The following is a 25,169-nucleotide window of genomic DNA, read 5'->3' as shown; positions in this document are numbered from 1 at the left end:
GGTGATGAATTGCCCCTCGGTGACCAGAATGCCGCCTGGGCGACTGTCGCCCCCGTCGCCCCGCTGAGAGCCTGGAGGAGGGACCTTCAGGCGGCTCTGTGGGTGTCACAGGGCCTCGTGCCTACTCTTCAGCCCCTCGGCGCGTCTCCTCACTGATCTGCCTGGGCTGTGGCCTCCGTCTCCAGTGAAGCCACCTTGGGGACTGCCCCTCGAGGGACAGAGGCGTGGAAAGGGCGCCATGCAGACGCCTCACGGCAGGAACCTCCATGGGGTGAAGCTCCACGTGGACTCTCAGAGAGCCAACGGGACTCCCAAGGTCTCGCGAGACCAGGCTTCCTTCGGGCTTTGGGGAGCGACGCCTCGGGTCTCAGCCTACTGTGATGCTGCACGCGGCCTCAGGCATTCTCTCTCTCTCTCTCTGTAAATGTCTCTGTCTGTCTGTGTCTTGCCTCTCTTTGTCTCTATGTCTTTGTCTGTCTCTATCTCTGTCTCTCTTTATTCTCTCCTCTCTGTCTCTTCTCCGTCTCTTTCTGTGTCTCTGTCTCTCTCTGTCTCTCCTCTCTGTGACTCTGTGTCAACTCTCTCTCTTGCGCTCTCTCTCTCTCTCTCTCTCTCTCTCTCTCTCTCTCTCTCACACACACACACACACACACACACACACACATACACACACATCCGGACCCTGTACTCATACTCAGAGTACTCAGTCCCATCGTACCCCACAAAAAGGGAAATTTTTACTGCCATTTGATATATGAAAAGTGTGTGTATACATATATACATGCTCTATATACACACTAAGGTAGAAGAGATAAAGAAGCGTGTTTAGGAATTAGTTTAGGTGCTCTGGAGACTGGCAATTTCAAAGTCATTGGAAACTCAGTGCTGGTCGATTGGCAAAATTCTCATTCCTTTGGCAAATGATCTTTATCTATGAAAGACTTCAACTAATTGGATGAAGGCTCATCACTTTGTTAAGAATAATACATTCCACTCAAGTTCTGCTGATTTAAATGTTAATCTCATTTTAAAGAAAATACCCTCCCAGAAACATCTTGAATAATGTTTGACTAAATGTTTGGATGCTGTAGTCTAACAAAGTTCATGAAAGTAGCCCTGGCGAGAGGTTCGCTCTCCCATCGGAGTGCTACTGTTCTTCCTGTCCAAATATGTTCTCCTTCCCTAGTGCTATAAATTCATTCTTATCTATTATTTGAATTCTTATAGCCCTCTTACTGTGTTAGGAAATTAGAGCGTAAAATGATGTTGAAAGCCTTAGAAGGTATATTAGTATACAGTTTTATTCTAGTATCTCTGTGTTTATGACCCGTGAACCTCTTTAGGATGCATTTTACCAGTACCTTCTGTGATGTAAAGAAAACAGAAATAATTGTAATATTTATTCAATAAGTATCGAGTTTCTGTGTTCATCATAAGCTTCACAAACATGTCTATATTTATTTCTTGTTTTTCCATTTCTGTGGTAACAACGTTTTGGTGAAAGATCCATAGTAGTTAATGATGAATAATGAGGGATTTAAATATACTATACATTTCTTTAAGTAGGGTCTCTTAGGGGCCTGAGTGCCAGTCCAACGGGAAGGGTGCTTACCTTGCACTCAACTGACTTCGGTTTGATTCCTGCACCCCATATTGTCCCTTGAATTCACCAGGAGTGATCCCTGACCTCAGAGCCAATAGTAATCCGTAAACACCACTAGTTGTTCCCCACACCTCCCAAAAAGAGGAGTTCTTATTCTTCTTAAATATGCTTCTAGTAACTGACATAACCCTGGATGTGTATTAATTGCTCATCAAGTGTTTTGCACTAACCGTAGAAAAAATTCAGTAGATTCTCTATTACCACCTTTGGATGAATTCTATTATTTGCTAAAAGAGAACATCCACTGTTAGGAGATGTGGTGCAAGGTTGTACTAAGTAAAATTTAAATTTGTGGTACTTTGTTTTATTCAAATAGAATTTGATGCGCCCAACTCACAATCCTTCACTTGAAATATGTTGATGTTTCGCATAAAAATTAAAGTACTTCATATTCCAAGTGAAACTGAGTATTCTCCTCACAGTTAATCAAAAAAAGGCAAAATGTAAATATCTTTCAAGTACTCCTGCAACTTGACAAAAATCAATGATAAATATATATTAATAAGTTATATATTTCAACATATGCTCTGCGTATAAAATTAAAATTATTTATTTCATACATTTATACCTGTATTCTAGGAACAAGATACCATCACAATTGTTTTTCTTTTTCAATAATTAACTTTCAGTAATTGAAATGAATGTATAAATTTTGCTATTTAAGGACATTTATAAAACTATTCAATTAGTTTACACAAAATTTTGGTAATAACAAGCCAAGGACTCCCTGCTTTAAAAAAAACACAGTAAAGGTTAAAAGAGGGGCTGGAGTGACAACACACCAGGTAGGGCATTTGCCTTGCACGTGGCCGACCTGGGTTTGATTCCTAGCATCCCATATGGTCCCCCGAGTACCATCAGGAGTAATTCCTGAGTGTATGAGCCAGTAGTAAAACTTGTGCTCACTGGGTCTGACCCAAAAAGGAAAAAAAATAAAAAGAATTGCTGCAATGAGAAAATAGAATGCACATATTTTTTAAGAATTGATGTTTCATTAAATCCACACAAGAAAATTAAAAATTAAGAAGTAAAATACTATCAGGCTGAAACTTTTATTTTAATAATAAGATCAAAAATGAGTTGTGTTCGGGGTCAGTTACAACTATGTCTATGCCTGACAGGAGTGAACACAGAGATGATATCTTGTGCAGAGATGTGATAACATATATCATGTTCAAAGCTGCTGTAGCTGATGTATATATATGTGAATCAAAAGGAGAGAGATGTGAGAAGCTACTCGTAAACTAAATAATGCTAGGAGACTTGCATATTTATTTCCTTTCTCTTACAAATTTGACTGATATGATAAGAGCATCTTCGATTTCTTTCCCTAGGACCTGATTGGTGACCTGAAGGAGAATCTCTCAGATCATTTCAAAGATGTTATGGTTGGCCTCATGTATCCACCTCCATCTTATGATGCTCATGAACTCTGGCATGCCATGAAGGTAGTATTCTGATGCAAATGTGTGTGTGTGTGTGTGTGTGTGTGTGTGTGTGTGTGTGTATAAAACAAGGACAAGCTAATATTTTGGTAGATGGGGAACTTCCCTGTGATATAAATGTAAATGCCTAGTGAGTGGGGTGGGGACAACTAAGCAAAAATATAAAAAAATCCATAGACAAAGAATGTGGTTTGGAAAAAAAAAATCACCACTATCACCACCACCCACCCCCAATATCCAGGGATTGGGCTCAACCTTTTCTTTTGCTGTATGAACTCAGAATCACTGATCCAATTTCATGCTTAGCTACTAAAAGGAAAAAGTAAAGGACAGTTTAGATTTCTCTATTCCCATTCAATGTTCATATATTAAGTGGAAAAGTTATAAGATATGAGCCTCTAAATTCTTTGTGAAATTGTACTCATGTAAAAATATGATACAGACATCGTAAAAAGATATAGGGGACATTTTTATTTTGGTAGCCTTAAGTGAAACTTTTATGAAAATGATTGTACAAATGTATGGAGATTTTATTTCTGAAGGATTAAAATAATTCATTATTATAGAAAAGTCATTGTTATGAACCAAAGACAGATAATGTTTGTTTGAAATGGAGGGAAAAAGGTCTTTAATTTCTTTCTAAATAAAAATCAATTGTAATAATTCTAACATAATGACTGCCAGTGACCAGTTTACCATGATATGTGAGTAGTGTGTAGCAAGTAAGAAAAAAGGGAGAAAATTAATAAACCTGGATATTTGCAATCATATTAACTGATCAGAGAAAGAGTATAAAATTTATAAGATTTAACTAGTTAGTCCTTATTTGTTCATTGATTTTGCTTGAAGAGGGGCACACCAGGTGAGCTCAGAGCTTACTCCTGGTTCTGTGCATAGGGATCACTCCAGCAGGGGTTTGGAGTCACAGTTGATACCAGGGATTGAACTGGGGTGGACTGCCTGCAAGGCCAGTGCCCTACCCCTGTACTAGCTCTCCAGCTCTCATTGAGTTTCTGAAAAGCAGTATGCAATACCTCCTGCAAAAGTCAATGTGACTAAACAGCATAAGAATGACATCATTTGTTGCTGACCAAATGAAAATGCTTCTATTTTATCAATAGCTTATAGAATGTTAAAGCCCTTTTGAAAATGACATGCTGTCGAGAAAATCATTATTAAAGATGAATATTTACACGGCTGTAATGGATTATGAAAGTGTGCAATCCAAATGCTTCAGCAAATGGTAAAAAATATTTACATTTATAAAACTCAGGGTTAGGCTCCTAAAACATCATTGGTGAGTTAAGAGATTCATGTTCTAATTTCAGCTTGCCCCAAACTGATATCCCAGGGCAAAACGGAAATGATCAGTTTCAAGATTTTGTTAGTTTTTCATATTATCTTAAATTGCCCATAGTATTTGTTTGTAAGTGAAGACGAGTTTTATGCAAAATTATCTTGTCGGGGTCAAACAGCAGAACCTCATCTGCGATTAGGCTTTCTTTTTTTCCAAATACATTATCTTTTCCCTATGCAACCATCTCTTAGAACTCGAAGGATATTATATTACCTTTAGTATAGAAGGTGCACTGTATTCCCCCAAAATATACCTACATAATTCTTTATCTTTCTATTTCTAGGGAATGGGTACTGATGAGAATTGCCTGATAGATATATTAGCTTCAAGAACAAATGGAGAAATTTTCCAGATGCAAGAAGCCTACTCTATGCGTAAGGAGATATCACGGTCACTGTCACTGTCATCCCATTGCTCATTGATTTGCTCAAGCAGGCACCAGCAAAGTCTCCAGAGCCTGGCAAGCTACTCGTGGCATAATAGATATGCCAAAAACAGTAACAACAAGGATATATATATATTAATATATTTTACAGATATATATGCTTTATGTTTATATAAGACAAAAATATTGCAGTTTATGTATTTTAAGGGATTTTATAAGATATACTTCAAATATGACCCACAAAAGACCAATGAACTAAAATCGAAGATTGGGACAATAAAAATGAGCAGCCAAGATAAACAAAAGTCTGAAAAAGACGTATTCAATGTTTTCAATTCCAGTGTTTTCAATAGGAAACCCCAGCACTGTAATTCTAGGAATATTTGATCTGTTACCCCGGAAAGACCAGGAATGTAAGCAAAGTGTAATAATCACTAAGCAAATTCCACATAGATATTTAGCTACTTTATTTTACATAAATTTACTGATTACACTCTACTACAAAATATGACTTTAAAAATATTTTTAAAGTTAGCTATTTTGTTTTCAAAAAGCATATTACCTTAAATTTTATTGTACTATGCATTGTGTGACATTGAATGTTAAGAGAAAACTTCCAGACAATCAGCTCTAATGTATTTAAACAAAAAGCAAGCTTTTCCTTAGGAAATTAAGAATTTTTTATTTAAATATCAAAAATAAACAAACTATTTTGGGGAAAGCACTGGGCTGATATGGATTATAGGTGAATAAAAAGATTGGGTAAATAAAATTCTCTGAATTTTGAGAATTTGAAAATGTGAAAAGACAATTTTTTAAAATTCTGAAATAAAGATAACATTTTTAGGACAACAGGTATGTGTTGATATTATTCTTAGGTAATATATTTATTTTGTGGGCTGCTTTTCTAATCTGAGTATAAGATAGTAAAGACAAATGATAACAAAGTAATTGTAATTTTTGTGTCAGTTTATTCCTGAGAAAGTAGCATTAACATATCCAGGGTACATTGAAATGTAGTAGTATAATAAATTGTATGTTGACATGCATGTTTTCCTGTCCAGAATACAACAATAACCTTCAAGAAAACATTTACTCAGAGACCTCAGGACATTTCAGAGATACTCTCATAAACTTGGTCCAGGTATGAAATTCCAAAACTCACATTATTTTTTTATCATATTAAAAGCATACTGCTTTAGGGTTAGCAATGTTTAGAGAATATTCCTGGTTCTCTGTTAGGAGGTTACTCTTGGTAAAGCGCAAGGGGCCATATGTGGTGCTGGTAATCAAAATGGGGTTGATTGCATAAAAGGAAAAAAAAACACTTAATGTTTATTTTCATTAGAAATATTAATTTTTTATTTCCAAAATTAAGGCAGGGAAGAAAATGAGAGTTCAAGCGTTAAGATACTTGCCTTGCATGAGACCAATCTGGATCAACCCTCAGCACTCCATATAGTTTGCTGAACACCTCTAAGAATGACCCCTCAACCACAGATCCAGAAATATTCTCTGACCTCTGTTTGGTCTGGCCAAAAAGCAACAAAAAAGATATAAACTCTACCATCCTGAAAGACATTTAATGGTAAATTCTTTATAAGTGTATATGCTGAACGTCAGCTTATAAATAGGAATAATGCACCATCACTGTTCTCAATGATGCCTCAAAAATACCTACCATATATAAGATATTTGCAACTATATTCAAGTAAGTACATATTCTTCTGAGGGCCTTAAATATTAACATATTACAGTTATACTTTATACATATAATTGAAAGTTATAATTATAATTCTATATTTTAGAACAAACAAGTATTGCATATAAACTTTCTCAAGGTCCTACTATGTGACTGAAATAGTGTGAGAAGTGTTTTGCTCAGGAAATAATTATTAAAAGCTGTTTAATTAGCACTATTGAAATGAAAATCAGATAATAAAATATCTATTTAGCATCTAGCTTTCTAGTATCTAGCTTTCTATTTAAAGAGCTAGTAAGGGCAAAATCCAGAATTTGAATGAAATCTTAGTGCTTGCATATAATCCTCAGTATTGCCTTTATACATGTTTTATTCATGAATTACTTAATAATATAGTAATAATATAGATTTAAATATAATTGTTTTAATCTTAAGCATATTCTTAAATGTGCCCTTTATCAATTTAGCAAAAATATTCAAGAATATAGAGAGTAAGTACACATTTTTAACCACCAAAATAAAATCTAAAAGTTTGAAATCAGGGAAATAAGTTTGAGTCCATATTTTGATTAGGTTATATCGGGTTTGTGTGTGATTATAATATACAGTCTTTTATCAATATTTTTGAAGTAAAACTGCTTTATTTTAAGATTATGAGGAAGAAAGGTTTTCCTCTTTTATGTCAAGAACATAACTGAAGTTACATAGGATTTCATTAAAAGATAGAAGTTTGTTTCATAAGGAACATGAAATTAAAAAAAGACCACTGACATTAAAAAAGAAAAATAAACAAGTTCCTATTTAGTGGGGAGAAAGGAAAAAATAGGAATCTTGAGTGCAAGAACCAGATCCCAAATGAAGGAGTCTCAATTTATAAAGCTGCCTTGACCTTAAGAAATGCAGAATTTCTTACCCTTAGCTAGAAATTAAGAATCCCCAGATTGGCAAATTGGGGTTGGGAGGGAAACTGTGGATACTGATGAAGAGACAGTCACATTGCTGGTGTTGGAACACTAAATGCTTAAAATAACTTTGAACAGTTTACAATTCATGGTGTTTTTAATAAAATAAATTTTTAAAGAAGAATTCCCAGATAAAAAAATTGAGATTTGGACCAGAGAGATAGCACAGGATGTTACGGCACTTGCAGACTTAATCCCCAGCACTGCACATGGTCCCCCAAGCTCCTCCAGTAGTGATCCCTGAGCACAGCGTCAGGAGTAAATCCTGAGCACTGCCAGGTGTGACCAAAAGCCCAAAGATGAAAAGTAAACTTGTCTAGTCTTTCTTCCTTTTCTATGAATCACTTGATTATGTGGTCTAAATTTCCAGACTCTGAGAGATTCATCTTGACCTTGCCCTTCTTGAGCCATTGTGCTAGCACACTTCTGGCTATATGCTGGAGGTTGTACTTTCTGTTGTAACATCAGGGATTCTGGACCACAGAGCCACAGAGACCACCCTTAGGACATGTGAGTGGCACCAAGGTTGAATTCATGACCTTATGCTGGCAAAGCAGGTGCATTTAGCCATTAAGCCTTTCCCAAGCGTGCCAGGGATCAAACCGTCATCTGTGGCACGTGCAAGGCAAATTCCCTATCTGCTTTACTGACAATCTGGCCTCTTGTTTAGATTTTTTTTTAATTTTTGTTGAATCACCGTGAGATAGTTATAAGCTTTCATGATTGGGTAACAATCACACAATGATCAAACACCCATCCCTCCACCAATGCACATTCCCCACCTCCAATATCCCCAGCGTACCCCCCCTTATCCCACCCTTCCCCTGCCTCCATGGCAGATAATATTCCCCATACTCTTTGAAAATGGACCTTGTTTAGATTTTTGAGCGCTGAAGATTTCCCATAGATCCCTTACTCTAACAATAATGGCTCTACAATTTTTAACTCCTCATTTAGTATTTGGATCAAAAATTTATAATATTGGGAAAGATACTAAATATGATAGGAATTGGAAAATTTACTTCTCCTAAATACTGTGTCTGTACTATACATCGTTCAGTCTGAATATGTTTAATATTTTCCAAAATAAAAATGCAATTCTTTCCTAATGGATCATGACATTTAGAGATAATGAGTTCCAAACACATAACTGCACAAATATTTTCCATCTAGTTGAAATCATTATCCTCTGAACCAATCCCTGCCTTTCTCTCTTTCTATTCCTCTCTCCATCCTTCTGTCTCATCTATATTATCTCTGTCAAGACACATAGCAGATTAGAAATAGAAATTCTGAATAAAACAAAAAAATTCCTTTACACTTACTTTGTTATAATTTAGATGTGTGCATTTTGAATTTATTATTAATATTATTGATATTTTAATTATAAATCCTTGTAAATTAAGGGATCTAAACCCATTCTTCATTCAATTTTCCCCTGTACAAATATACTAAATGTATTTAATTGTTACAAATGTTTCCTCTAACTCCCTCTACTTTTTGAATGTCAAATTAAAGGAAAGCTTTCTTCCCATGATATCATTTTAACATCATGAAAATTGAAAGTCACTTCTACTTTTGTGAATTAAGACTTGAGGGAATTAGAACATAAGGACCTTGAGGTATTACAAAAATGAAGTGCTGATAAGCATTGTCATACTTTCCAGGAGCGATCTTTTACTTAATCAATAAAATATTTTCTGACAGGGCTATTTATTATAAAGAAGCCAGCAAGAAGATACTCTTCTTGAAAACTAATGCTAACCATTAAATTGGTTCACAACACTTCCTGAATTCTTACAGGACTTCGCTAATTATCTGTCAAATAATGAGAAAATTGTTACTTAGAGATTAATTATTCAACATGTGTAAATCACACTGGCGATGGTGGGAAAGAATTTACAGAGTAAATATCTCTATTATAAATAAACCAATTGAATGCTTTTTTATTATCTTGATTTCCAGGATTCTCTTCTATTCAGTTTATCAAACATAGAAAGTGAGGCCTCTGGGTATGTTATAGAATAATCTGTAATGAACACAATGCTCCAAATATTTTTAGCTAAATTTTAATTCTCTCATTTTCTTCCTTACACAGTTTATCTTACCTTAAGTCTATACTCATTTTTTTCTATTTAGCATACTTAACATACTAAACTTATTTTAAAACTCTTTTTAATAGAGTCATGTTAGTTTTTTTTTTTTCAAACTGTGGCGAGGGGCTGGAGTGATAATACAGTGAGTAGAGCATTTGCTTTGCATGCGGCTGACTCAGGTTTAATTCATAGCAACCATATGGTCCCCCGAGCACCGCCAGGAGTAATTCCTGAGAGCAGAGCCAAGAGTAACCCCTGTGTATCACCAGGTGTGACCCAAAAAGCAAAAGAAATTTAAAAATTTAAAAAAATCAAAAATAACCAAAATGAGGGGCTGGAGCGATAGCACAGCGGGTAGGGCTTTTGCCTTGCAAGCGGCCGACCCGGGTTTGAATCCCAGCATCCCATATGGTCCCCTGAGCACCGCCAGGGGTGATTCCTGAGTGCATGAGTCAGGAGTGACCCCTGTGCATCGCCGGGTGTGACCCAAAAAGCAAAAAAAAATAAATAAATAACCAAAACAGTGACCACAAAAAGCAGTAGTGGGACCTGGGACAATTCCTGCAGAGCTTAGTTTGGTACAACAAACTCTGCTGGAGCCAGAGAGCTCAGAGCCACAGGACCACATGAAGCAGTGCTGGGATCAGACTTAGGGCTTTGCTAGGGAACAGCTTTTCCCCAAAGTGCCCAGACACCTTGCACACTGGATCCGGGCAGACGTAGGGCAAAGAATGAAGGGTGTGTGGAGAAACACCTTCCATGAGCAGCTGATGGCTGTTCACTTCATTGCCAAATACACACATATTTTTTAGAGGGTCTTGGCTTTCAGGAAGGTCCAATCACATAAAGTTCAGCATTACTAGCCTATCACTTTTCCAACTCTGCTTTGCCCTGGTCCAATTTCAGTCAAGGCTAGATGCTGCAGTTAGGATGACCTGCTAAGCATACATGACAGTGTCTGTGTCCTGGGCTCATATGACTAGGAGGTCGAGTGAGGCTCAAGTCTGGACACCTGGTGCTGAAACCCTGTTCCGTACAATTTACCCAGATAATGCGGAGCCCCCCTTCTGGACTGCTTTGCAAGGTTCGGTTTTACTTGCTCTAGTCCCTGTAGACACGTTCCACAGGGCCTTGCAAATGACAGGCCTTTGGACACTCAAGCTACATCCTTGGTCCCTATTTGAGAATATACGACAAAGTCAGTGTGATTCTTCCTTGGAAGAAAACAAAAATCACAAACTTATTCACATATTGCTAAATCAGATGCCTAATAAACATATTCACATATTGCTAAACCAGAGCTAAGAAAAAGCCTCAGACAAGACCATGCTTAAAGAATGTAAGAAAGAGCAAGGCCAATTGACATCATATGAGCAAAGGGAAAGTATTGAGGTAGTGAAAGATGATGCCAGAGAACTAGTAAATGCTGAAGATTGAGGAAGAAGAAAATAAAGAGTTTAGAATACAGGAAGTCAAGGTAAAAGGAGGAGAAGGTGATCAGATGCATCAAATCTTACTACTGTCAAGTGAAAGGAACATTAAGAATTACTATGGCAAATTTTATTATAAAATAAATGACACTTAATATAGGAGATATAGCCTATTGTTTTCAGGTATTTGTTGCCTGGTGTAAATGAAAAGCATTAAATAATGACTGGAAGAGATTAGTTCTGATGGTACTATCTGAGATGTCAATTAAGAACGTTTACAAAGACAAAACTCTGTTTACTTTACAGGGAACCAGAGAGGAAGGATACACGGACCCTGTTATGGCCGGGCAGGATGCAATGGTAACTAGAACCAGCTTTCAAACTGCCTTAATGAACCTTATGAAACTGACGTGGGGTGGTTACGGTGATCTTTTCTGCTGTATGGTGTTTCAGGTTCTGTGGGAAGCCTGTCAGCAAAAGACAGGGGAACACAAAACCATGCTGCAGATGATCCTGTGTAACAAGAGCTACCAACAGCTCTGGCTGGGTAAGTGTTAAACCAATCTCTTCTTGGCTGCTTCACAGACTAGATTACATAATACAAGGCAAGTAGTTAACTGGAAAAAAAACTGCAAAAAAGTTTACAAAGAAACAGAAGAAAATCAGTCATCCCAAAAGAATCTATTTTATGTTTCTACAAATATACATTACCTAATAACATTATAATTAAAAATTCCTTATAGTTCTATTTTATTCCATGCTTTAATTATGTACTCTTTGATTACTAAGCCTTTAAAAGCAGTAGTTGTGGGGCTGGCGCGATAGCACAGCAGGTAGGGCGTTTGCCTTGCATGCAGCCGACCCAGGTTCAATTCCCAGCATCCCATATGGTCCCCTGAGCACCGCCAGGAGTAATTCCTGAGTGCAGAGCCAGGAGTAACCTCTGAGCATCGCCGGGTGTGACCCAAAAAGCAAAAAAAAAAAAAAAAAAAAAGCAGTAGTTGTTTTTGTTTTATGAAAAACATACTTAAATATATTACTTTTTTCCTAAGCGGAAAGTTAAAAGTTGTATTGAAAAGAATATAGTCAATCTAGTTTAGTTATAGTGAATCAAGTTTATTATTATAGTCCATGATGCTACTTTATTGATTTAAGAAGAACAATAATATTAGCTTGCACTTTACCAAAGTCCTGTGCCTTTAAGTCTTACATATTATATTTTATTTTTACATAAAAATATACAAAAATCTTTAGAAAATGTCTTGGTCTACTTCAGTCAACATGCAACATGCATTTTACTTACTCAAGTCAACATGCAACATATATTTTATTTACTTCACTATGCACATACATATTACATTTTAAATATAACAATTTGTTCAAGTTTTCCAGGAATTTCAAAATATTTCTGGGCAAGACATAGTAGATGCCATTAATGAATGTTATGATGGATATTTTCAACAGCTTCTAGTTGCAATTGGTAAGTAGTAACTTATTTGGTGTATGGCAGACCCTATAATAAATGCTGATTGCTTGTGATTGAATTACAGATGCATGAGTAAATTCTTGATCAGACCATTTTCCCCTGAATTAAATTTTTCAGAACAGATGTTAGCACTTTAGAGAAAAGTACATTAGTCGTAGACACAGGTATTCAAGAGGCCACCTAATCACTTAATAAATTAATATCCTTCCTTAATAACTGAATATTGATTCTAGGAAACATTATCTTCTCATTCTGTCTTATATAATTGGGATCTCACACCACTAAATTATATTTACTGGAATTCCATTTCCTTGTTTAATAGCAAATAAACTCTATCAGTATGGCTTTTTACCCTTCAAAGGGAAGGATTGGTGTTTAGTTTTTGCTTTTGTTTCTGTTTCTGTTTCCCACCCCCCTTTGTCACTATTTCTAATATATTTAGCATATAGGATAAATCCTGCCATAAAAGAAATAACCAAGTTATTACCTAGTAGTGATTTTTGTAGGGTATTATGAGAGTCATGCTTTATGCTCTTTTTTTCTACGAAAATCCCTTTATAGAGGGAGGAAGTATGGTAGGTAAGCATTAAAACGACTATGAAGTCCATCACTTTGACCTTGTGATGTGCTATGACTTGACAATGTAGATTTCTGGTACACAAATGAGGTAACATTGTAAAATATTGTCATGTAGGAATACACACAGATTCCACCAGATTCCCCATTTTCCAGTAGCTAGGCAGTCACACCCAGAAACTGCCCCTAAAGCCTTGTAATCCCATCAATGGCTAACATCCAGAGACTATAAAATCAAGCTCCTGGAAGCAACATTTGTTAACCTAGTTCTCCATCTTGGAGAACTTGGTAAGGTACCGAGAGTTTACTGCCCTTACAGGGGAGAGCCTGGCAGACTCCCCATGGCGTATTCATATGCCAAATACAGTAACAATGATGGGTCTCATTCCCCTGATCCTAAAGAGCCTCTAATGGGGCACCATCAGGAAGGATAAGTAAAGAGAGGCTGCTTAAATCTTAGGGCTAGGATGAATGGAGACCTTAGTGGGCCCACTCAAGCAAATCAATGATCAACAGAATGACAGTGACAGTGACAGTGACAGGAATACACACATCTAGCATTCACCTAGATAATTGTCAGTGAGCATTGTGATTTTCTGTTCCTAGAATAACACTGACATACATAGAGCAGAGATGTAATATACTTTCTACAGTTTTTCTTATAAAAGAATTTTAATCTAATTTTCTGTAAAAAAGGGTTTTCTGGATTTCATCAAAATCATTATGTAATAATACATGACAATAAATATTTGTGTATTTTTTGAGTGTAAGTTGCATGTATTTTGGCAGATTCTCAACATAAATCAGTACTAAGTCAGTACTCACATAGTGCAACCAAATTCCCATTTTACAGTTGACTGAACTAAAATCTATCAGTTATAGTTTAGAGGAAAAAACCATAGGAAGATGGTGATGGGATATTGAAACACTGGCATAGGGATTGGTGCAGTTACTATGTAACTATAAAAGAATTACTTCAATACTATAATACTTAAATTAAAATTAAACTTTAAAAATTAATGTATTTTAAAAATAAAATGTAACAAAAATAAAATAATTTATTTAATAACATTTATACTAGTGTAAATATCATCTGAATCTCCTGAGACAGCAGACGATTGCCATAGACAAAGCAGTTGGCATGAGATAGGAAATACTGGATATAAGAAATAGCAGAGAACATTGTTGCTGATTTATTTATTCATCAACATGCATTTAATTTGTAGGCATTCTGGCTCCTGATTTAGTCAGTAGAGATGAAAGAGTTGAACCAACAAAATTATTTGTGTCTTTTAGAGAGGATTCCTAGTCATTGCCCAGTGTCATGCTGGGAGTTCTTGAGGTCATATGCAATGCTGAGGATAGAATGTGGGTCCTCAACATGCAATTCACCACTATGTGCCCAGTAGTAATATGGGTCAAGGGCATAGAGACAAAGTACATGTAAATATCTAAACCACTAGATCCGACACTGGATGTGACACTACCATAAGCATGGGGTTCAACCTATAATTAAACTTAAAAAAACACAACAGTCAATGGGCCTGAGTGATAGTACAGCAGCTAAGGTGCTTGCCTTGCAAACAGGTGACTTGGGTTTGATCCTTGGCACCCCATACTGTCCTCCAAGTCTGCTAGGAATAATCCCTGATGGCAGAGAAAGACGTAAGCTCTGAGCACCACCAAATATATATATATATATATATATATATATATTTAATTTTTTTAATTTATTTTATTCTTTAATTAGTGAATCACCATGACGGTACAGATACAGATTCAAACATTTTCTTTTTTTTTTTGCTTTTTGGGTCACACCCGGCGATGCACAGGGGTTACTCCTGGCTCTGCACTCAGGAATTACCCCAGCGGTGCTCAGGGGACCATATGGGGTGCTGGGAATCGAACTCAGGTCGGCCACTTGCAAGGCAAACGCCTTACCCGCTCTGCTACTGCTCCAGCCCCAGATTCACACATTTTCGAGCTTGTTTTTCCCTCATACAATATTTGCAAATACATCCCTTCACCAGTGCCCATTCTCCACCACCAATAAACCCAGTATCCCTCCCAACCCTCAGTCCCATCTCCCCCCCACCCCACCCTGCCTCTGTGGTAGGGTATTCCCTTTTGATCTCTCTATCTCCAATTTCCCACCAGATATATTTGAGAAACTGTAACAGTCAAAAAGTCAGGTTGGGGTTGCGAGGGAATCTTGGATAAGTGGCAAAGGAATGGGGACACAGGTAGGAACATTGACTGCCCGAGGACCCATTGTAAAAATCTTGTTAGCCATGGTGTTAAAATAAATAGAAAAATACAATATAAAATAATCACATGAGACTAAAAAAAATTAGAGAAATAGTGCAGAGGTTAAGGAGCTTGTCTCACATGCAGCCCACCAAGGTCAAATCCCTGTTACTGCTTATGTCTCATGATCTCTGCCAGGAGTGACCCTTGAGAACACAGCCAGGAGTAGGCCCTCAGCACCAGCGAGTATAGCTCCCAAAGCAAACCAAAGAGTGGTTGGTATTTTTTGTTTGCTTGAGAAGTGATAGTCTTTCTTATACTGGTAAATAACTATAATAAATATTATTAAATTATTACAATCACCAATTAACTTTTATTAAAAATAGCCACTTTAGGTTAGAAGCTGTTCAATGTCATAGCAGTCTGGGTTAGATGACATAACACTGGACCAGACCAGTTATGACCAAGCAATTTCCCCCTTGAGAGACAGCAGAGTTAGTAACAAGTATACAAGGGACTAAATAGTACTTAAAGTGATAACAAAATGATAACTAAATTCAGTTACTCTAAATTCTATAATAGTAACGAAAAAAATTAAGACTGGAGATAATTTTGAGATAAAGAAGATAGATGTTTGCAGGGAAAAAAAATGAAAACATGTTTTCTTCTCAAATCTTAGGAAAGACTAAGATTGTTCCAATAGATGGAAACAAACGAAATGCAAATAGAATGAATTGTATTGTTGCTTTCTAAGCTTATGTTTATTTGCTTGTTTGTTTTCATTATTCTGTAGGGTAAAATTTTGAAACAGGGTTCAATAAGTTAACATCGAAATCACAAAGGATCACTCTTTGAGAACTGTTCTAATTGTTTAAAAATGTACTGTTTTAATTGTTTTCCCAATGATCAAAGCATATATTGTTACCTTCAAAATGCCTTTTTGCTTTCTTTTTCTTTTTCAGTTCTCTGTGTTCGAGATAAAGCATCCTATTTTGCTTACAGATTATATAGTGCGATCAATGTAAGTCTGACCCACATGTTTCTCCAGAAACTATGTCTACTTTCTCAAAGGACATATGAGTTGGGACTATTCTTAGCACTGTGCTCATGAGTCCTAATGGTGTTCAGGACTTAACCTGGATCTGCATTCAGGGATCACTCCTGGTAGGCTCAGAGATCATACAGGGTACTGGGGATCAAATCTGGGTTGGTCTTGCACAAGGCAAGTGCCCTAGTCACTATACTATTGCTCCGGCTCCTATTTTCAAAGTAATATAAATAGATCATCTTCTTAAAAGTAAGCATTATACTGAAATGGTATGTGAATTATCAATACTACCTGTATTATATATCTGTAGGTTGTATTCATGTGTAGAATAATGTAAGCATCCTCAGACTACATGAAGAAGATAATGCTCACAGTTCTCTGTTTCTTTTAAATTCTATTTCCAAGCAACAAAAGTAAACCTGATTAGGTAATAATTTTAAATAGATTCCCAATTGGGCAACACTTTCAGTAACTTAATTTTTTTTTCTTCTCCAATGAGCAAAATAAAGCTTAACTTTTGAATAGTCAGAGGAAAAGAATCCTAGTTATTCTTACACCAATTATTCTCAATCTAAGGGCTACTTGATTTTAATAATAAATAAAACTGTATACCATCTGTGTTTATATGTGTGTTGCAATACAGTGAGATAAAAATACATGTGATCACAAACTCTAAGGCAATAGGGAAGTTTATATGTTCAACTAATTAAATATTTTAAATTGGCCAAAACTTTTTCACTACCACTACACCAAAGAAAACCTATGTTTTTCTCCAGTGCATTTCAAGTAACTTACATATAATTTCATTGATTTTGCTCATTAATTTGCTTGAGTGGGCACCAGTAACATCTCCATTGTGAGACTTGTTACTGTTTTTGGCATATTGAATATGCCACGGGGAGCTTGCCAAGCTCTGCCGTGCAGGCGGGATACTCTCAGTAGCTTGCCAAGATTTCTGAGAGGGATGGAGGAATCAAGCCCGGGTCGGCCACGTGCAAGGCAAATGCCTACCCCCTGTGCTATTGCTCCAAATATAATAGTTTATTATATTATTAATTTTAATTGTCTCTAATTATGAAGTTTGTTGGTAGTTTTACATCCAAAGAATTCACAAATCAAAGATTGGCTTATGCGTACTGGCCACTGGATGTCACCAGTACTCCATTGGAAAAGACAACATGAACCTGAATTCTAAGGCAGTGTTTTTTTCAAGTTAGAAGACAGCAATTACTTTGTGTATAGTTTGAACTCAAGATCAACATATATTCTGGGCACCTGAAATTCTTATTTTTAGAATCTACAACAATAATTGTAAAATTAAAATACTACTACTGTTTTACTAAGACATATCATTGTTCATATGACAGAGATAAGAATTCCTCCCTTGCCCCTGAGGAAGAAGTTTTATCTAGAAAGTATAAAATATGATTTGTATTTCATTAAGAAGTGGAATATATGTGAAGATTGATGAGACTGGAAAAGCGAAGGAGGAACTGTTCTAGAATTAGGGGAAGACTCAAGGCAACATCAAGTCTGGGATACTGGAAATTTCATTTAAGAAATAAGAGAGATATAAAAAAAAGTGTTTTTTTATTAAACACTAAGCAGACTGGGGGTGGTGGAGCTGGTACCAGGAGATGGAGAAGGAAGAGAATAAGAGTGAGAACTAGATTTTTTTTCAAGAGAGAATGAATACTAAGTGATTCGGAATCCAATTTAAGCATGTTTCAAGGATGCTGGTGTCAATATTTGAGGGATACAGGATCAAGAGTACATTGCTGTGGAAAAGGGGACAGGTCTTTTTTTCAGCTTGCCAGGATTTCTGAGAGGGATGGAGGAATCAAACCCGTATGTAAATATGTACTGATTTACTTTACAGTACATATCATTTCATTTTCATTTTTTATTTCTTTCCTTTTCTGTATCTTTTAGGACTTTGGTTTCCATAATAAAACTGTAATCCGGATCTTAATTGCCAGAAGTGAAATAGACCTAATGACCATAAGAAAACGGTATAAAGAGAGATATGGAAAATCACTGTTTCATGATATCAGAGTAAGTTTCTGCGGAAGATAACTTCTGGTCTTTTCAATATTTTTATAGTTTAGGTAACATGGTTATAATAAAGTTAGAATTTGTGATATTTATGTATAAATTTACTCTACCTGCTACCACCAAAGTGGCCAAGACAATCTACCACTCTCCCTTATGTCACCTCTACTTACTAGTGATTCATTTTGATCCATAATTCATATTTTTAAATGAAAATCAAAGTTTTGATTTTTTAATTTCATTTTTGTATAAAAATAATTTTTAAAAATTAACTAGTTTCACTTTTTCAATATCGGACAGCTTTGATTACATGAGCAATTTCCAGTGGACAATATTCCTTCACCTTAGTTACAGAACTTTTTTCTCTTTGATAACTTTGAAAGAAAAATCATTCATGTAATTATGTAAAAATATCATCCTCTAATTGTGTAATTGTGCTTCACATAGATCCACATGGGAACTAAGCCAGTTTTACAGTAACAATAATAAACTAAAAGTATGATCAAATTGCCTCTATGTTTATGTTACAGAAGGCCTGAAAGTTTATGAAATCCGTGAATTGCAATTTTGATGGATTTTCACTAGATATATAATGTAGTAATGTTACCCTGGAAAGTAATGTAACAGCTATTCCAAATTAAACAACTTAATTTTTTTTCATTTCACTTCAGCAATTCTAAACTTTATGCTGAATCATCTATGTAATTTTGAGGGTACAGTCAAACTGGAAAAGTTTGACCCATCATCAAAAAAACTGTAAAATACTTAATCACAATACACATAGGAACCTTAAAGAATTCACTAAACGAGCTCCTAAATAAGTTAGCAAAATGCAAATATACAAAAATCTATTGCATTTCTATATGCAAACAAAACACCAAAGGAGAAAGAAATTAAAAAGAAAACTCTATTAAAAAAGTTTCCATAGATAAAAGGTACCTAGAAATCAACTTAACAGGGGACATACAAAGCTTTATATAGAGAGAACTCTAACTATAGAAGAATTTAGAAAGAATTCAAAGATGACAGAATGACAGCATGGAATAGGAAAATATTCCATGTTCATATATTATAAATGAACATACTACCCAAAGTATTATACAGATTCAATGCAATCCCCATCAAAATGCCAATAACAGTCCTCAATAACATAGAATAGAAACAACTAAAATTTGTTTGAAATGAAAAATCTCCCTGAATAATCAAAGCTATTTAAGAGAAAAGAGAAATTGGGTGGCATGCATTTTCTGATTTTGAATTATACTATAAAGGTACTGGAGTAAGGATCACCTCTCAGACCTATAAAATAGAAATAAGAGCCCAAAATAAACCCTCATGTTAACAGACAATATATTTTTCATAGTTATCTTTGTACATGAAATGTAGCAAAAAAACCCTCTTTAAAATGTGGCATTGGAAGTGAAATGAGTCAGAAAGAGAGGGACAAAGAAGAACTGCATTCATTTGTGTAGTATAGAATAACATCACATGAGGCTGACACCCAAGGACAGTAGATACAAGGGCCAGGAAGATTGCTCCATAGTTGGAAGCCTGCTTCATGAGCGGAGGAGAGAAGGCAGATGGAATAGAGAAGGGATCACTAAGAAAATGATGACTGGAGGAACCAGTTGGGATGGGAGATGCATGCCAAAAGTAGATAATGGACCAAACATGATGACCTCTCAGCGTCTGTGTTGCAAGACATAATGCTCAATGTAGTGGGATTGCTTGGAGCACATAGACTAGAGACTAGAGACCAGCGTGGGACAATGAACTTTGTATGACCTGCACTGGGGGCTTGGGAGAGTCCTGTGCAGAGGGCCTCTTGAAAGAGGGGCCTTGAAGGTAAAACCTACCAGCAAGATAAGCAGGGCACATCCTGCCCGTACATACTTCTCGTGCTCTAAGTAACCTTGGGAATAATTTGACTTGGTATTTTTAATGAGAACATCTTGAGACAAACACAAAATATGTCTAACCCATGAGAACATCTTTGGACTTGGCTACGTGCCTGGGCCAAGGTATGCAAATAATATAAAACTGCTTGCTTGAGAATAAACGGGGCCTTCAGCCTCGATGGCTGCTGGTCAACACATCATCTCTGAGTCGGTGGTCTTCATGCCGGAGCTGGACTCCGGCAGCTCAAAAGTAGAGAGAGAGTATGGGGAGTATTGTCTGCCATGGAGGCAGGGGGAAGTGGTGTATACCAGGGATATTAGTGGTGAGAATGTGCACTGGTGGAGGGATGAGTGTTTGATCATTGTGTGATTGTAACCCAAACATGAAAGCTTGTTAACTATCTCACGATGATTCAATAAAATTAAAAAATGAATAATAAAATAAAATTAAAGGTGGCATTGGGGAAACTGGGTAGTCAGGTTTTTTAAGAATTAAACTGGTTCCATTTTTTATACCATACAAACAAGTTAATTCAAAATAGATTAAAAACCTAGAGATTAGGACAGAATCATAAACTGCATTGAGTAAACATAAACAGAACTCTTTAGGGTACAGTTCCTAGAGGTATCTATAATAATTTTATTCCACTAGTAAAGAAAACAAAAACAAAAATATACAACCCAGACTGCATTAATCTAAAGAGTTTTTCCATGGCAAATCATACAAACAAAAATTAACAAACACCGTTGTGAATAGGAGAAGATAATTACACATCATATATCAGATAAGGGACTACTATCTAAGGTACAGAGCACTCACAAAGCTGAACAGTTGAGAGAAGGGGAAATCAATAATCCCATCAAAAATGAGCAGAAAAAAATGGCAGACACATCCCTGATGAGGATATAGAAGCGGCCATTAGGAATCTGAAAATGTCTTTGTCATCACTTTTTGGTAAGGAAATGTAAATCCAAACAATAATGGGATATCTGACACAAGTCAATGTTTACGTGTAATTAAAATGAGAGTACTAGAAACAACTGATGTTGATAGTATTGTGGTGAAAACGAAACCCTCATTTACTATTGGTGAAAATATCATCTGTTTCAGCTCTGGAAGAAACAATGTGAGACTTCTTAAAAAACTAGAATAAGAAACAGAACCCTCTGATTCCATGCCTAGACATCTATCCCAGAAACACAAACTATTAATTTGAAAATACAATTGCACACCTGTTTTCACTGCACAAAACTCAAGATATGGATACAACCCCAAAACAGATAAATGAATAAAGAGTAGTGTTTTTTTTATTATTTTTTTAAATTTATTTTTTCAATTGAGTTACTGTGAGAACAGTTACAGGGCTTTTAGGATCGAGTCTCAGTCATACTACGCTCAAACACCCATCCCTTCACCAGTGCACATGTTCCACCACCAGTAACCTCAGCATACCCTCCCTCCCACTCCCCCTTTCACTTTACTCTTTCCTTACTTTTATTACATTCAATTTTCAACAGGAAACTCACTATCATTATTTGGTGTTTTCCCACCAACAGTCAGACCTGTCGGAATGGCATCATTAGATTGTATGTTTTCTATTGTTGGTAATGAAGAGCATATGATGTTGCATGGTCGTGAAAGCTTCTGCCAAGATTTGGAATTCTCGTATTAAGTCCAGAGATATTTCTGCCAGCAGCTGCTGCATTCCAAGACTGGTTTCTGTGGCGCTGGGATCATGGCTGTTCAGGAGTGGAGGAGCTGTTCATGGGCTCAGGGTCCCATTTGGGCAGGAGGCAGGGCCAGTTCTACCTCCCCCATTGCAAGATTCCCCATGCATCCCATTCCATCACTGCAAACTTCTACCTTTCCTCCAATTGGTTCTGAATGGTGGCAGTCGCCATGCTGTCGCAGGGGGAAAAGACCGAGGGACAGAAACCCTTCCCCTGCAAGGGGCCAAGAAGTAGTGTTTTATATGCACGATGGAATAGTATGTAGCAATGAGAAAAGATAAAATTGTGAAATTTACTAAAACGTGGATGGCTCTGAAAAATACCATGTTAAGTAAAACAAGTCAGAAAGACAAATACAGTAAGATCTCCCTGGACTGTGAACAAAACAAGAGAATAGACAATGTTGAATGAGGAGAAACCCTAGATCTTTGCAGCACTGAGACTGCCAAGTAGTGAATGAAGGTGGCAGCAGGGGAGAAAGAAGCATAGGAACAGTGTTGTGAGGACAGTGAGGGTGGTTGCGGCAGAGGGGGAGGTTAGCAGGTTAGGATTGGGGAAGGGGGCTCTTTAGGAACTTTGGTAGTGTGAAATATGGTAACTTTGTACCTAAAGACTATAAAAGTTGACACTATTGTAATAATGTCAGCTAAACATCAAAAAATAACAATTTATTTTAAATTTCAGAAAGGCAATAGAAGAATATTAAACCAAGAACAAGAGTTAGAAAGTATCTTAAAGGGGCTGTAGCAATTGTCCAGCAGGTCAGACTTTTGCCTTGCATGTGACCCAGTATCCCATATGGTCCCCTGAGCACCACCAGGTGTAATTCCTGAGTGAAGAGCCTGGAGTATCCCCTATGCATCTCCAGGTGTTACCCAAAAAGTAAAAAAAGAAAGAAAGAAAGAAAGAAAGAAAGAAAGAAAGAAAGAAAGAAAGGAAGGAAGGAAGGAAGGAAGGAAGGAAGGAAGGAAGGAAGGAAGGAAGGAAGGAAGGAAGGAAGGAAGGAAGGAAGGAAGGGGAAGAAAGAAAGAAAGAAAGAAAGAAAGAAAGAAAGAAAGAAAGAAAGAAAGAAAGAAAGAAAGAAAGAAAGAAAGAAAGAAAGAAAGAAAGAAAGAAAGAAAGAAAGAAAGAAAGAAAGAAACTTAACTTGCCAGTTTTTCTTATATCTAACTACTAAAACCTTGTTCACATTGTTTTCAACTGAAATTTTTATATAAAATAAAAATACAAAGAATATTTTATTAAGAGTGATTTGAAAAACTTTACAACTCAATCCCTTTGTGACAGAGATCACAAAACCAGGAACAACTTTTAGGCTCGGGTAGTCAAGTAATTCCTGAATTAAAAAGTATTGATGGAACAGTTAAGAGAAATATTATTCCCCTCTTTTTGATAAGTTCTCCTTATATATGTTGAACACTTAAAGTTGTCTGATATTAGGTACTTTTCATTAAATAATGTGTATCACAACTCATTTTACAAATGAATAAATTCTAATAAATTTACTGCAATTAGCTATAGCCAACTTAAAGTCTATTGCCATGTAACTAATGTAATTTTACAATTTGCATTTAAAGCAGTAAATAACAATTATTGAATTTTGAATAAGAGGTCATTGCTAAGATACTGATTTTTAACAAAGAGCTCTTCATAATTCCATTTATTATGATTTAAGATTCTTTAAAAAAAACACAAAAAGAAAGACTGGCACAATTCTCCAATTATAACATTTCTGTAGGGTCTTCCATTTTTAAATAAATAAACATGTGTATGTTTTATTACTTAAAAAATAATTGAATTGAATTATGGTAGCTTGTATATATTATAAAGATCATAAACTACTCCACAAAATAACGTTTTAATTTTTTTATATTTTACTATTTTACAACATATTTTGGTTCTTTTTAAGCATAATATTTGTGCTTATAAATAACTGATACATTATTTTCTTACTATATATTCCTTGACGTTCAGCTACTACATTAGAGAGTATAAGAAATTTCAAATGGTAAGGCAGAATGTAAGTTTGCCTTGTAAACTCTACACTGATTTATAACAATAATGTCAGGCCACTCTGCCTGAAGTTGAGAAGATTTAATTATACTGAAACAGCTTTTTTCTATAAACATATCCATAAAAGGAGGGATGGTACAGTGAGCAGGGCACTTGCCTTGAATGTACCCAAACTTAGTTTGTTCTCCAGACCCCATATGATCCCCCAAGTCCACCAGAGTGATCCCCGAGGGTCAAGTCAAGAGTAGGCTTGAGCACCGCTGGGTGTGCCCCACTCCCCATAAAACAGGATATTAAAACATCCATATGGTTCAGTACATTCATATAAGCTCCATCCTATAAAATACAACAGTTATGTTATTTTTCAACAGCTATCACTGGGGATAGTTCTCAGGATATATTAAATCCTTAGATGGCAAAAATAAATAATTTGGGAAGATAGACTACCCATGGGTATTAATACTATAGTTCAGAAGTATTTTGTTTCTCTGTGTGTGTTTGTGTATGTGTTTTTGTATGTGTGTGCATGTGTTTAGAAACAAAATGCCATTTTATTACAAATAACTGGTATTATTTCTTTCCAGAATTATGCTTCAGGACATTATGAGAAAGCTCTGCTTGCCATCTGTGCTGGTGATGTTGAAGACTACTAAATCAAGAGAATACCAAGGACTGTACAGTCCTCTTTATAGATCTGTCAAAATATAGATTTTGTGATAAATTTGAATTCTTATTATGACAAGCCTATAAAATCATTTTTCTTCTATCTTTAAAATTAATCTATGCTAAAGAAATATTGATAAAGTAGTTGAGACCAGATTTGTACTTATTATTAAAATCAGCAGCAATTCATTACATTGTGTATAGTAAGATAATAAAAAAGTATTTCATTGGACTAGATTTAGTTTTGATATGAACTATTCATTACCAACAACGACAGACATCTGTAGTAAATCTTAGGACACCAAGGACAGTACAAATTGTGCCCATTTTCCTTAGAAGAATTACAAAGACTCTTGCACAAATTCAATAAATCTAAATTGAACATTTATGTCTGTGCCCAAAATGAATATATGAA

General features: G+C 35.9%; 1 protein-coding gene across 1 annotated transcript in view; it reads left to right on the top strand.

The window, feature by feature from the left end:
* The window catches only part of ANXA10 (annexin A10), a 52,194-nt gene extending 27,450 nt beyond the window's left edge, over positions 1-24,744 (top strand). The window contains exons 3-11 of the mRNA XM_004610415.3: positions 2,998-3,111; positions 4,749-4,839; positions 5,915-5,994; positions 11,347-11,400; positions 11,494-11,587; positions 12,425-12,520; positions 16,312-16,370; positions 18,330-18,452; positions 24,676-24,744. Coding sequence (XP_004610472.3) covers positions 2,998-3,111; positions 4,749-4,839; positions 5,915-5,994; positions 11,347-11,400; positions 11,494-11,587; positions 12,425-12,520; positions 16,312-16,370; positions 18,330-18,452; positions 24,676-24,744 — 780 coding nt within the window. The remainder of the gene's footprint in view (positions 1-2,997; positions 3,112-4,748; positions 4,840-5,914; positions 5,995-11,346; positions 11,401-11,493; positions 11,588-12,424; positions 12,521-16,311; positions 16,371-18,329; positions 18,453-24,675) is intronic.
* The last annotated feature ends 425 nt before the right edge of the window (positions 24,745-25,169 follow it).

The sequence above is a fragment of the Sorex araneus genome, chromosome 1 (assembly GCF_027595985.1).
Source record: "Sorex araneus isolate mSorAra2 chromosome 1, mSorAra2.pri, whole genome shotgun sequence".
NCBI lineage: Eukaryota > Metazoa > Chordata > Mammalia > Eulipotyphla > Soricidae > Sorex > Sorex araneus.
Note: the sequence above shows the minus strand (reverse complement) of the source record. Positions and strands in the feature narration are given on the sequence as shown.